The sequence below is a fragment of the Protopterus annectens genome, chromosome 7.part1 (genome assembly GCF_019279795.1).
Source record: "Protopterus annectens isolate FY-2018-M chromosome 7.part1, PAN1.0, whole genome shotgun sequence".
NCBI classification, from domain to species: domain Eukaryota; kingdom Metazoa; phylum Chordata; order Ceratodontiformes; family Protopteridae; genus Protopterus; species Protopterus annectens.
Window position 1 is genome coordinate 402,109,316 of NC_056740.1, and position 14,955 is coordinate 402,124,270.

The 14,955-nt window shown below is 40.3% G+C and overlaps 1 protein-coding gene across 2 annotated transcripts in view; it reads left to right on the plus strand.

Annotated features, from left to right (window-relative positions):
* The window catches only part of LOC122807796 (ubiquitin-like modifier-activating enzyme 1), a 2,541,412-nt gene that overhangs the window by 350,641 nt on the left and 2,175,816 nt on the right, over positions 1-14,955 (plus strand). For both annotated transcript variants that reach the window (XM_044078854.1, XM_044078853.1), the window contains exon 6: positions 6,340-6,430. In XM_044078854.1, the coding sequence (XP_043934789.1) occupies positions 6,340-6,430 (91 nt within the window). The remainder of the gene's footprint in view (positions 1-6,339; positions 6,431-14,955) is intronic.

The following is a 14,955-nucleotide window of genomic DNA, read 5'->3' on the forward strand; positions in this document are numbered from 1 at the left end:
ACATATTTGCTTCTCTAGAATATTTCAGAGGTGAGAGAGGAAGGAAATAAGGTGCTTAATTGGTGTCAGCAGTCCGTGTCTCCTTTATGTAAAAGTACTGCAGATTTGTGGTGCCCAGACAGCTGGCCAGTGTAGGCATTATTATTTGTGGTGCCTGATGTTAGAAAGAGCAGGTAATAATGGAATTGTTCATGAGCAAAGGCTGTCTCACATAAAGGGGTTCTCAAGTCATATTGAGATAGGTGGTGTATAAGTTTTTTGTATTGTACTTTTGATAACCATGTAAGTCCATTGGACTCAAGTATCTCTTTTCAGCAACAACCTGCAAACACTTTTTGGTTTCGTTTCTTGCTCAGAGTCACAAAATAGGCAAACTGAAGTAAAATAAATCAAATCATGCAGCTTGTTAACTGTCAGAGTCTTAATTTTCTGCATTAACTTCTAGAGACAAAAACTGGACATGTGAAAGTACCTTATCCAATAACTGATGATGACCAGATGCAGTTCTTAAGTATTCCTTTGGCACAAACAGTTCTGAGAGGGCCATTGGGTCATCAGCTAGTGTATTGTGCAGTGTACTTTAATCACAGTAATTTTCAAGGTACAGTATCCTATGGCTGTGTTCTTGCTGCTTTGGTCTGCCAGTGTAGAGGTCTTTTGTGACTAGAAAGGTCACAATCCAGGATGTTCTGTGTGGGACACTGAAGTTAGATAAAGTTTCCAGACATGCAAAGGCATTAGGGGAAAATAGATTCTACAGAACAAAATCTTTCATACTGTGTGTGTGTGTGTGTGTGTGTGTGTGTGTGTGTGTGTGTGTGTGTGTGTGTGTGTGTGTGTGTGTGTGTATATGTATGTGTTTGTAGTTTAATGTGCTGTGTAACTTAATGTCAGAATGTAGCATGGCAAAGAGTTTATAAACAAAACCATTTGTCTGTAAAATAAAACCAAAGGTAAACATCACAACACATTCTACATGGAATTGTACATGATAATGCACATGGAAGAAATGCTGTTTCTTCTTTCGTACATAATAAAAGTTTGCTGCCTGAAGGGTACCCAAGCTTGATGTACAGGTGTGTTTCTAGAACATAGGTTCATAGGTTGTTACTAGGTTAACACCCACCAGGGCCCTTACAAGCCTAGCCACACATCCCAAACCCATTTGGATCCTGAGTATCATGGGCATCTGTACGGGGGTGGGAGAGCATGTTAGTAGGGAGGTAACTAAGGGATTTGTGGGGTGTGTTAGGGTAATACTTTTCTTATTGACAGCCTCTGACATGGGGGCCAGACCATGGCTAAATTTATGATTTCCCATCCAATTGTCAAGGTCTCGTTTGAACAGGGTAAGGGATGAACTCTGTTTTACAAGGATGGGAAGCCTGTTCTATAGTTTGAGGATCCTTTGGGGGCACATGACTTTCCAGCACATTCTGTTTATATCACAAGTGAAGTTAATATCCCTGGATCTAGTATTTTTCATGCTTGTTTTGTACGTGTAGCAGATCTGTCAGGGCGTGTAGCAGATCTGTCAGGGCGTGTAGCAGATCTGTCAGGGTAGGTGTAAGGACGCTCTGTAAGTAAGGCAAAGATCTCCTTTCAGTAGCCTGAGCAGAGCCTGTAGGAGACTAAATACAGGCAAAGAGCCTTTAGGTAGTTACTGTTGGAGATGTCTTGAATTTTGCTGTCCAACTGTTGCAAGTGTCTGGTTAGGTAGATGACAAAGGGGGCATTGTACTCTATGATACCTCTGATAAGGGCTGAGTAGAGTGTTAATTTAACTTCCTTGGACCTTGATGTCATACCCTTACATATATGTTGGTTGACACAGAATGATTTTCTTATTATCTTAGGTACATGTTGGTCAAAGCCCAGATTGCTATCTACATATGTTTCCCAATCCCTTACTACTGGGTCATCTCTTAGAGGGTGTTTTATTGACTAAGTAATTAACTTGAGTTGACAGTTTCCCAAAAGGCATTATAATGCATTTTTTGGCACGGAGTTTTAGGCCATGATTTTGGCATAAGTCATTTGTCTGTATTAAACTCACTTGCAAGATATTGGTGACTTGGGGGAATCGATAATAGCTCCCAATTTACAGTCATCTGTGAACTTGGTGATCCAGAGGCCTTGAACATTAGCCTTGACGTCTAAGAAGTAGATACTAAACATGAGTGGGCCCAGCAAGGACCCTGGGGTACTCCACTGGTGACCGGTCTTTTGGTGGAAGTGGTCTCACCAATTGTGACTTCTTGGGTCCTATCTGAGAGCCAGCAATCCAGTGAGTTATGTAGGGATTTATTCCTAGTTCAGAGAGTTTGTCTACAGTAGCTGAGTGGGATATTGCAAAGAAATGTCTTGGTCAGGTCAAGATCTGCAGTGTGCGCTGCTTTACCCTCGTCCATTGCCTTGGAGAACCTCTCAAACAAGTCTACGAGGATAAGTAGGCATGACACTCCCTTAATAAAGCCAAACTGAGATGGGTCCAGTGTCTGTAGATTGCCAGTGTCCTTGTTTATCATTTCCATTATAATTCATTACATTATTTTCCATATTAGGCTCGTTAGCTTTTTTGGTCTCTTGTTCCCTGGGTCGGTTGACGTTCCGCCCTTGTGGAGGGGAATAACTCTTGTGATTCTCCAATTCTTGGAATGTAGCCTGTTTTGAGACTGTAGTTGAAGAGTGCCTCAAGTGGTCCCAATAGATCATGTTTTACACTGTTCAGGAGGCAACTGGGGATGTTGTTGGGACTCATAGAGGTGATATTCTTGGCTTTAACAAGTGCTGCCAGCACCTGGTCCTCGCTAATAGTTGGGGTAAGTATATGTTGGTAAAGAGTTCACCCAGAGCAGCTGTGGGGCGGGGAGTAGGTGGTGAAGTTTGAGCTGAATTTATCAGCCAATAGATTTGTGCGATGACCTTGATCGGTGAAAGAGGTACCATTCACCAACAGTTCAGCATCCCACTGTGTGTTAACTTTAACATTCCGGACATAGCTGAAGAAGGCCCTATGATTGTCTTTAGCCTCTGAGGCTATCCTTACCTTGTAGTTGGCCTTGTACTTAATTAGTCTGATTAGTTTCTTGTTTAGTTGTATAACAGAGCACTTGTCTTAAGTGGAGTTGCTTTTCCTGATTTTGGCCATGCCTTTTTTCTTTTATTACATACCCTATTTAGGTGAAGATTTTCTCAGTGAGTTTGTTTTTAGTGTTTGTTTTGGGTTTATTTCTGGTAGGTATGGCAGCCTCTATGCAGTCATTCACATGTTTGTGTAGGGTTGCTAAATTATGCATAGGTAGCTGTGGTCTCTGGGTTAGGGTAGCCTTGAATTTTGACAAACTGTCACTTAATAGGATGTAGTTTGCCTTAGAATAGTTCTTGATTGTTACTGGTTTGACGAGGTTTTCTGAGTAGATTTTTACTTCAAAGGAGATAGCTCTGTGATCCCACCTCACTAGTGAGGACATGATACAGGGAGTTGTGAAACACTCTCCCATGTTAGTGAGTACCAGATCCAGTATGTTTGACTCTTTGGTCAGAGCATGCACTGTTCCAAGGTTTTGTGTAATTAAAGTCCAAGAAACACTGTGCCCATGAGTCTGAGGCAATGTAAGTTCCCCAGTCTACAAATGAGTAGTTAAAGTCACTCCTGAATATGGCATTTGGTTGGATGGTGAGCACCATTAGTAGGTTTAAGTAAGAGCTGTGAGACTCTAGGGGCACAGATGGTGACCTGTAGCTAGCCATGATATGGTGAGGGACCTTCGCTATGGTGACCTGCACATGGCTAAGGTCCATGGTATCTTACTGTTTAACCAGACTGGAGGTATAGCAAGGCTCATACAAGTCTGTGACACACATTCTGAGAGATCCATTATGTCTATTTGCTGGTGCAGATTGAGAGACCTCCACCTTTGAACCCAGTCTGTGTTGTTGCTGTTGGTATAAATGTGTAGAAGGCAGTGTAGCCTTGCACTACCAGAGTACTTTCTATAGCTTTAAACCAAGTCTTAGTCATGGCACAACCGTCTACATTCTCTAGAACTTTCTATAGCTTTAAACCAAGTCTTAGTCATGGCACAACCGTCTACATTCTCTAGAACTTTCTATAGCTTTAAACCAAGTCTTAGTCATGGCACAACCGTCTACATTCTCTAGAACTTTCTATAGCTTTAAACCAAGTCTTAGTCATGGCACAACCGTCTACATTCTCTAGAACTTTCTATAGCTTTAAACCAAGTCTTAGTCACGTTACAAAAGTCTACATTCTCTAGAACTTTCTATAGTTTTAAACCAAGTCTTAGTCATGGCACAAATGTCTACATTCTCCAGAATGAGGAGAGCTTGAAGGGTGTGGAGTTTTTTCTTTAGGCGTCTAGCATTGAGTAGTAACACCTTAAGGTTGCCTGGAGACTTTTTCACTATGTTGGGTAGTTTTGTCATTTTGGCATTGCCTTAAAAAGCCTCTAAATGGGTGGATAAAGTTTCAGGTAATATCTGTGTGCAAAAATGGAAAAAAAAGTGTTGTGGATATATGGATGGATGTAGATGAAGGCCTGGTGAGGACAAATGCAGCCCGTTCTTGGCAAAGGAATGGGATCTACTGACCATGTCCTACCATGCTAATAGATATTGGATTACCCGGGAGTGACACCAGAAACTAAGCTAATTATTAAAATCAACATCTTTTGTTTGTACTGTAGCATCATAAGATACAATATTGCTCTGTGCATGGCTTGTGTGTGTGTGTGTGTGTGTGTGTGTGTGTGTGTGTGTGTGTGTGTGTGTGTGAGAGACACATATTGTGAGAGATTCATTATGTCTCTTTATAAATAGCCCAGTGAAGTACATCTCGGGTCATTTACACTCGCATGGACTATGAGAGAATCATACTGGTACTGGTGCCTGTGATTGTGGATCCTGGTTCCAGATAGACAACTGACTGTTATCTTCTCTTTGTCCAACATGGTTAGTGGGACTTCTGTGTGTCACACAGTGGAGTCTCCAGTGACAAGAGTATTGGATAAAGTATATGCTTGCCTTATGGGACCATTAGGTGAAGGCTTATGTGAGATGTTTGGTGTTCTTTTAGTGTTTGGTTTAGTGTTGCTGAAGAGTCGTGTTGCCATTAGGCAGCTTTGGAGGTTTTTGAGATTTGGGAATGCTTCTTTTAAGCACCTCAGCATAAGACAATCTGTGTATGTAGTGAGTTGTTTGCATGAGGAATTTAGTGTGGATATTCCTGAAAACCTCATTTGTATGCAAGATTTTTGCCTCCAAGGAAGTTGTGTATTTACATCTCTTGCATACTATATTATTTTCTAGAACGATTAACCAGCCGTCTGAGAACATGAGACAACTGCTACATTGCCTTAGCATGCTCAGATCTAACAAGCTGTCCAAAGAGACATTAGGAAATTGCTTATCCATGTTGTCTGTTCCTGTAATAGGGTGGGCTGTTTAGGATTAAGGATTGGGTTTTAACAGGGTTAACCTAGGGTAGTTTCTGCGGTTAAGGGCAAGATGTTATATATTACTAGGATATGGTAGTACTATTCGATGCACATGCTAGCTGCTCTAACCTTAATTTTCTGCAATGCCTTGCTCTTTAACAGACATACTTGTAACTTAATAGGGAAATTTTACTGTTTAGGCGTTTGCTACTATATAGGGCATTACTAACCACCACAGCACTGTGGGCAGCTCCGCGCAAACTGTCCTGATAAATTCAACACTAATATACAGCTACTGGTGCTTGGCCAGCTTCCCAAGAAGGTGGTGATGGATGTGTTGTACAAGTAGGTACAGCTGTATAATATTGCTGCAAAGTGGACAAACAAATGTTGATATTAAGGAAACACTTTCCATTGTTTTATTAGTAGATTCATCAATGAGATTACAATTATATATTAGATTAAAGTCTGTTGATCATAAAATCCCCAGACCTTTGGGTTCACAGAATCATGTAAGTTTCATAGGTAAGTCTGGGAATTTATGTTTGGTATTTTTAAATGCAATATTAACGTAATAGAACATGAAATTAACTGAGCATTAACACCCAAAATCAAATCAGTTTACCCATATTAATATAAGATGACTGCATTTTAGTTTAATAAATTCCTTATCCATTTTATGACACTGTCATATTTTGAGTTGTGTTTATTCTGTATTGAAATCTTAAAATACAATTATGTGACAACCTGCTTGAAACTTTCGAAAACAGTAAAATAGGTATATAAGAAAGCCTTGGAGTTTCGTGTCTCAAGGAGAAATTATGTAAATTAAATGAATATTCTTGAATCTTTAGTTATCTTTTATGTTTTCGTTTGACAGACAATTATTTTGTGACTTTGGAGAAGAATTTATTGTATATGACTCCGATGGAGAGCAACCCATCTCTGCAATGGTGCTTAATATCACAAAGGTAAATGCTTGGTGGCTGGGGGTTACAGTCCTACTAAAGTGTGTTTAGTATTTACACCTGTTATTTCTTTGACATTACAGTGTGTTAACAATTGATCTTTGTTGCTTTTCCTAAAATAAATGTAATGTGGCAAACAGTGCTTAGACAGAGTGACTCGTATGTTTGCTGTTAAACATCTGACTTTAGTTGCTAGTGTTTAAAGGGCAAATACTGAACAAAATTAAAAAATATATAGCATCAGTGTGCATGTACATTTATTTTTTTAAATTGTTCATAATGCAGGAATCTGCTACTTCCACACAGATTTTAAGAGTTTCGGTTATTAGTGGGATTTGTGCATCTATATTACATTATCGTACGATTTAAATAGTGAATGCTAAACCACAAAATATTGAACACACGGAACAGCAAATTATTTCCTAGGGAAAAATTTCGCTGCTCCACAAAAAAAAAAAACAAAACACAAAGATAAGTGGGGGGCTTTGCCCCCCCACCCCCGATGTTGGAGGCTGTGCCCCCACACCCCCCCCTACTTAAATATACCAACTCCGAGATCGTACCATAGTGAAGGAAATGGCAAAGTCCTGAAGAAGGCCCACTGAATTTTTTCCCTGGGAAAAAATTCAATGTTCCGTGTCTTCGCTATTTTGCCATTTCGACAGTATCGGATCGACTGAATAGCTTTCGCTATTTAGTCCATTCGATATGCTAATATAGACCCGGATTTGTATATGCTTGAAGCTTACTGTGCATGTTTAAGTAAATAGTCTTCAAGAACCCCCTAAAAAGTGGATTAACACTTGATGCATTGTTTTTGTTCCCTTTTGCATGACTCTTCTAGTTTATTAGGTCACCATTTTCATGAGCCGTGCCGTCTTTGACATGTGCCTATGTCCCTATCCCTGATTTAAGGAGTGCGTACATCCTAAAGTCTTATAGCTCATTCAAGACATTTGGCAAAAACTGATCTCCTCCTAAAGTTTGTTGTTTTGAAGTTCCAAAGTTTGATATTATAATAGCCTAAGTCCTCCTAAGTGTGTCTGCTTTTAACGGAGTAGTCTTTTCATGAGTCGTAAGCAGGAACTATTTTGCATTCAACCACCACATAACATTGACTGCTGCCATGACAACCGTCAGTTTAACTCAGTGATTTTATGTCACTGATGAAAGAAGTCAGATATCTGCATTCTAATACCTGCCAGCTATTAAATTCATCCAGGAAAAGCACCAGCCAGAGAGGGCTTGTCAAAAAGATAAGTGGTAGAAGAAGGCAGACCCAAGTTAGAGGATCTAGATACCATGTTTGCGACTTGGAGGCCATGCTCGAATTTGAAGAGTACCATGACTGCACTGATCAAAATGTCAGGGATGGTCATCCACTGATGAGACCTCAACATTAAATTATTTATCTTTGTATGTGTGCGAAAGGTTCTGTTTATAGAATCAACAATCAAATGATTGATTTTTTTATAAACTTAAAAAAATAAACCCAAAACAGAATCATGCTTATTATTCTGACTGTGAGATCATACAACATTGATGGAAGGACTTAAAATTTTCCCCAAGGGTGTGTGAACTGGTATTGAGACTAATTAAATAAGAGGATAGGGGTACAGATTAGGGCGGCCATAGTGGTGCAGTGGTTAGTGTTTCACCTCACAGCAAGAGGTTCTCTGGTTTGATTCTCAGCTGGGGTGCCATCTGTGCGGAGTCTGCATGTACTCCCTGCAGTCATGTGGGTTTCCTCCTGGTGCTCCAGTTTCCTGTCACATTCTAAAGACATGCAGTAGGTGGATTGGACACACTAAAATTGTCCGTAGGTGTGAGTGCATGTGTGAATGAGTGGTATGGATGAACTACCGTGGCCGGGCTTGCCACCCAGCAGTGTAAACCTTGGCTCGAGATGATTGTCACTGTTGAAGTGACACCCCAACCCCCATGTGCAGAATGGAAAAAAGGGGTTGAGGGTGAATGGATGTACAGGGGTTTCGAATGTTCTTTTTTTTTTTGCTTTTGTGAAAAATTTTCTTTTCATTATAAACTGTATCAATGTAATGCTTGTCAGAGTAGCTTTCAGCACTGTCAACACCTCCCGTAAAACGCAACAAATTACAGATGAAAAATGGGATTGTGTATTCCGAGTACTTAGCGACATGTCTGACTCCATTCTCCTGGGACCTTCTATTACCTCTAACTAGACTGCTTCACAGTAAGAGGTTCTCTGGAAAGAGTCAAAAACATCCCCTTCATGCTTCGATGGTCTTGTGTTCCATTGCTTGTGTTTTCCACCCTTGTTGTTGGACTGGATTATTCAGTACTTGTTGTTGATGAACTGAGAGAGTTGAGGAGATCATTTTTCAACAGATACTGTACACTTCATGGAAAACACCCCCCATCAAACTGTATATTTGCTGAGGTATACATTCCTTCTTGGAAGTTGTACACGTGTCAGCACATGCAGCCATGAACCTGTGGTACAATTTCTGCTCCTACACTTGTGTCCTTAGAAGATCATAGGAATTCAAGGGGAGTAACCAAGAAGTAGAGCCCAAAGTAATAGATTTTGAAGGTCACCCATGACTACAAGGAATGACCAGTGCTTACCTTGTCCAAGCGGTGGAAGAATCCTGGGTCATCCTGCCAAATGATTCCTAATAGCTGTTGTCTTACAGATCTGCGAGTATATTGACTTAAGTAGTTTAACCCCCTCTCCCCCTCCAAAAAAATAAAGACCAAATAAACACTTGGTATCCACTCTTGTAATATTTTCTATGTCCAGCAAACGTCACATAGTCATCTGTGTCTGTCCACCCTGTCTCCAGGCAAACATTTTAAAGCCCTTGATAGCCATGTCATGTGACTCATCAATGACTTTTCATCCACTCGGTGTTTGAACTTCCTTGGTTAATGTTCACAAGTAGTCTATGTTCATGCTTCCATAACAAACCAAACCTTAGAAAATCTGGCCTCCCTGCCTGAGTGCGAAGGCTGTAACCCCACATTGAATCTGCTGCATAAGATCTCATTGGCATATTTTCACATGGCTTGTTGTTCCAGCAGTAACATGGGTGAAACACAAAGCATTACTGCCTACGCATTTACCTATCCAGGCTGATTTGTCAAACTTTTGCTGCCTGTATAACGAACTGAGCCACAAGATCTTGGATTCTTCTTTTTAGGGTTTAGTCCTCTTTATAAGTCATGATTGTGAAATTACATATGTTTGTTCAGAAAGTGCTTGACTTATTTAATCACAGAACTCTATGAGGTGCTTTTAAGTCCAGAGATTACGGTCCTGAGCTACATTGTATTCATTCTACACTTTCATGGACCATGAATCAGTAAAGTACAAACCAGTTTCTGCTGGGTACCTAAAACATCATCCCCTAAAAATAACCTGTTAAAGTCTAAAGCACAGACCCAAGCTCTGACAAGTACATTTAAATAAAAGGTCAGTGTTTGTTTCCCCCAGCTGATCTTTGAAGTACGCATTCACACCCTAAAATGATCTTTACATCAAGGGCATGTCAAAGGACAAAAATAAGTGGTTGCAGTACCTTGACTGGAGTACCTCTTAAAACAGAATGTTAGTTGAGCTAGGCCAGGAAGCAGGGAAGTTACAACTGTATTGCTGTTTTGTTTTATTACTACCAGGGTGATCTTAAATTAGTTACACAAAACAGTGAGCATAGTGACCCCTTGCTCCACTGAATCAGTCAAAATAATTCTTCAAGTGTTTATCCTGATTGCAGTTGCTATGCAAAAATTCTTTAGAAAAAGCATCTCAGAAGTTATGCACTAGAAAGAATGAATATATAGTTAATAGAATTTTACTCAAAATATCTACATATGGACTGTAGCATTTTGGGATATGAGATGCCATATGTGATGTAAATGGTAACTATTTGGTATTCCAGATGTGTTAGTGCAAGTCACAGAATAGTTAGAATGAATCAGCAAAAGAGCAGACTTATGTCTATTAAACCTGGGATGGTTATTTCTCTGACTTTTCCCTTTTGTCTTAGATATGTTGATCTTGGAGTTGGTACATATGAGTAAATTGGGGAGATTAACCCTCACATTGGGGGTGCTAGTGGATCACCTCCCTGTGAAAAACAACTTTAAAAGAGAGGGGTTGGCATAATGGTTAGGGTCTTTATCTCACAGGTACAAGATACAGGGTTTGACTCTGACCTCTGGTTGTTGGCTAAGCTTGTAATAGTCTTTGAGACTGCTTACCAATGAACTTGTAAGTTACTTCGATCTGGTGCCAGAAATGTGGCCTCAAACTGAATGCCAATAAATGCATCATCATCCCCTTTGGGGAGAGTGATGTCCCCACATATTATCACATTAATGGATGGCACGGTGGTGCAGCGGTAGTGTTGTCGCTTCACAGTAAGAGGTTCTCTGGTTCAGTTCTCGGCTAGAGTGCCTTCTATGCGGAGCTGCATGTCCTCCCTGCGTTCGTGTGGGTTTTCTCCAGATACTCCTGTTTCCTCCCACATTACAAAGACATGCACCTGGAGTGTTTCTCCCCGGGCCTCCACTGAAAATTGGCTTTGTTCCAAGTTGGACTTTCCTGGTAAACAAATGTTAAATAGAATAAAATTAATAACAGTGTCCTAAGCACTTGATCAGCCATGAGGGATTTTGGCACCCAGGTTGATAGCAACCACACTTTCGACCACCATGTTGCTTCCATTGTATGGAAAACTTTCTACATGGCCCACCTCATAAGTAAGGGTATCTCACCCAGGGACAAGGAGGTCATAACATCCCTGTAGTCTTCCCTTATAAGGCCAATTATTGAGTAGAACGCCCCCTTCGGCATGTACCTCACAAAGCACATGCAGCAGCCGGAGAGACCACAGAGGTTCTTCACCAGGAGAATCCAGGGCCTCAAACATCTACCCTTCACAGATAGGCTAAAAGCCCCGCCCTCTACTCAGTTTCAATCAGACTCCTCAGAGGTTACCTCTGTCCTGCATACAAAGCAATCTCAGACCCCACCTTGATGGGACTGATGCATATTGCAAGTCAAGCTCCACTTGAGTAACCCGCATGTGCGACCTCAACCTGGTCTGTGGCAGGACTTGTTGGTGGGACAGATTTGTGTCCCAGAGACTCCCCCATCTATGGAACAGACTCCTTCTCCATGTTAAGCAGAGTACTGCATTATCCCTTTTTAAGCGCAACCTGGATAACTGGATAGGAAACAGAAAATACACCCCTGGAATTCCACCTGTGTCCCTGCTGGACAGGGCTTTGGGTGCTGACTTGTCTAAACATGGGCTAAATTCTTGGCTAGGCTTAATAGGGCATCAGAGCTAATAGCCTAGTAACTTCCTATGATCCCATGAAAGGACTAAAGTTATGTTCAACATTTGCTGTTCTCCTGCATTTTTGTACTTATTTTGTCATTAGGCTAATGATTCTCAAAGTTACCATAGGTAGCTGATATAAATATTGTAAACAAACAATGTAGATATTGAAAACAATGCTATATTTTAGGTTTCTTTGGTCTTAAAGTATCATAATGTATTCTGCAATGTAAAACGAACTGTTGATTTAAAAACTGTCAGGCACTGCTGTATATTAGATAGACCAGTTTATGTATTTTTGATTAGTGGGTCATTACTAGACCAATTATATAATTCAGTTTGCTGTAAAAAGATGTTTTTTATCCTATTTCATTGTGTCTTAAGGGGGAAACTTAGTGTCCACTGTTTGAGTTGACACCACTATGGTGCCTTGTTCAGAAGAGGGTCCTTATGCCTGGAGAGGGATTCTCAGGACAGAAAGAGGGTCCTCGACGGCTTAGAATGGAAAGTTGTAAGGAAAGCATGGAATCATGAGTCTGGAGTAGGAAGAACCAGCTGAACACTTTGTTTAGTCAGAGCACTTATTAGCTGGATCAGAACTATTCTGTTTGCCGGACTTTTTAAATGGTGAAAAATATGCAGATATATTTATTTTCTTGGTGAGACTTTATTTAGAAATATTTGTTTGGCAGCAGGAAACTGTAAGCTGAATAAAAGCTGTAATTTGTTGACTTCTGCATCCAATATTATCAAAATACCGCAATAAAAATGGTAGTGGATAACCTTGGAGAGCATCCCATGAAAATGATCGTACTTGCCTTAATATAAAACTCCACCAGTTGTGAATCCGTCAGAATCCTAGAATATATCTTTCCCATATTTTCTGCTTCAGCTAGATCTCACTCTCAGCTCATTTCAAAGATACTACCCACTACACACACACACACACACACACACACACACACACACACACACACTCTCTCTCTCTCTGTCTTTTCCCTTTACTATTTAGAAACTCTCTCCCCTGTCCTCCGTCTCTAGTTCTTTATTACTCTCACCCTATCACCCTTACTCCAATTACTATCATTTCCAAACCTCATGCCCCCTATATCCTCCTCACTTTTTTATACTCCATTACTCCTTCAACTTGGCTGGTAGTAATCTCTTAAGATATTTGAAGCTTGAACCTCTGCTATAATATGCTTGTCAAACATTTGATACAATGCTTACCCATACTGCTATATCAGCTATTTTTGAACTACTTTGTAATAAGTTTATATCGTGTGCTTTATATATTCTAAATGTGCTACTTTGTAATAAGTTTTACCTTTGTGGTTTGTATAGTGTAACTGAGTTTTTGCAGAGCCTTTCTCCCTGGGCCTCCACTGAAAATGGGCTCTTATTGGCCCAGTGGACTATCCCGGTAAACAAATATCAATCAATCAATCAATCAATCAATCAATCAATCAATCAGTAAGTGGCAGCAGTTTGTCTTTCAGCTTTTTCCCGGTTAGGGGTCGCCACAGCGGAACTCCGGTTCACTAATGATTGGCAGTAGAGTTTTATGTGCTGGCTTGCCGGGCCTAACGCACAACCTTCAATGAAGGAATGCCCGTTCACTCATGTCGCCACACAGAAGACGCTCTAACTGAGGATCGAACGGGCATCGTCTAACTGTGAGGTGAAAAGTGGCAGCAGTAATCCATCATTTTATAAAAAACAGATTAAACTAATTTTGGACTACCAGCACTTTTCTTTACATTATTATTAGACCTATGGATGTGGTGGGGCAGCGATAGCATTGTTACCTCACAGCAAGAGGTTCTCCCGTTTGATTCTTGGCTGGAGCACCTTCTATGTGGAGTCTGCATGCCCTCCCTGCGGTAGAGTGGCGTTTGAAAGACATGCGTGAATGGGCGTGCCTTCGTTGAAGGTTGGGCGTCGAGCTGGCACCTCGGCACCGTAAAAATCTACTGCCAATCATTAGCAGACCGGAGTTCCGCTGTGGCGACCCCTAACCGGGAAAAGCCGATAGAATAACATTATTAGACCTATGGATTTCATCTGCCACTCAGTAAATATTAGGATTCTGACTCATTCACAATTGGTGGAGTCTTATATTAAGGCAAGTGTGATCGTTTTCACAGGAAGCTATCCAAGCTTACCCTCATCTATTTGCCTGTTTTTCCTGGGGCTCTGGTATTCGGAAAATCAGGCTGGATATGTAGTTTTGCAACCTTCAAGCGATATATGGATTTTTTTTAGAAAATACCACAATACATATAATTTCCAGACAAGTAGTAAGTTACTCCAGAATGCCTGGTTCTTTCCAGATAATATATTTCTTCTTACTAAATAATAATCTTTTTTCTTCTTCAAGGTTTCGCTGCCACTTGCATTTTTTTAATAACTTGCAAAGGCTCACATGCCAAAGTAGTTATACAGTGAAATTTTGCTTTTATTATATCCTCTGAACAAATTCTATCTACATGTCCTCAAATTCACGTCAGTATTATCCATAGTCAAGCTCAGATAACCAAACGGAAATGGGTCCTTTAATGCTCTAAATGTGATTAACAAATTGTTTCTAATCCACTTTCTTTATCAGTCTTTCAGATTCTTACAGTTTGATTTACTAGTTAACTTTTGTACAGAAAGTAAAAGTGAGCAGAATATTCCAACAATAGTAACACAACTTACAAATATGAAAATTATCAATGCTAGGGTTCTTTCATGTAGAGCTCTTTTCAGGACTGCTATTGGTTTATTCATTGTAACACAGAGCTGTTCTGTATGTCTGTCAACCCATAGATGGTTGTCTACATTTGTACCTGATCTCTTGTAAGATGGTGACCATTTAAACTATGTATGCCCTTATGTCTCTGGGTACTGAAAGATGGGTCTATATTAGATAGTCGAAGTTCCCCAACACCGAACACCTAATGGTCGAACCATTATGTTCAAAGTTACAGAACTTTGAGTATGTAAAAAAATAACTACACAAAGGACAAAACAATAACTTGTAAGCACTCCCACATACCCCGCTACTTAAATATACCAACTCCAAGATTGCACCACATTGAAGTGAATGGAAACCTCCGCTTAAGGAGATTTCCATTCAAATGCTCGAACATTTACAAATTCAAAGGTATGGTCTTGTCCATATATGGTTCGAACTTGTAAAAGTTCGACTATGTGATA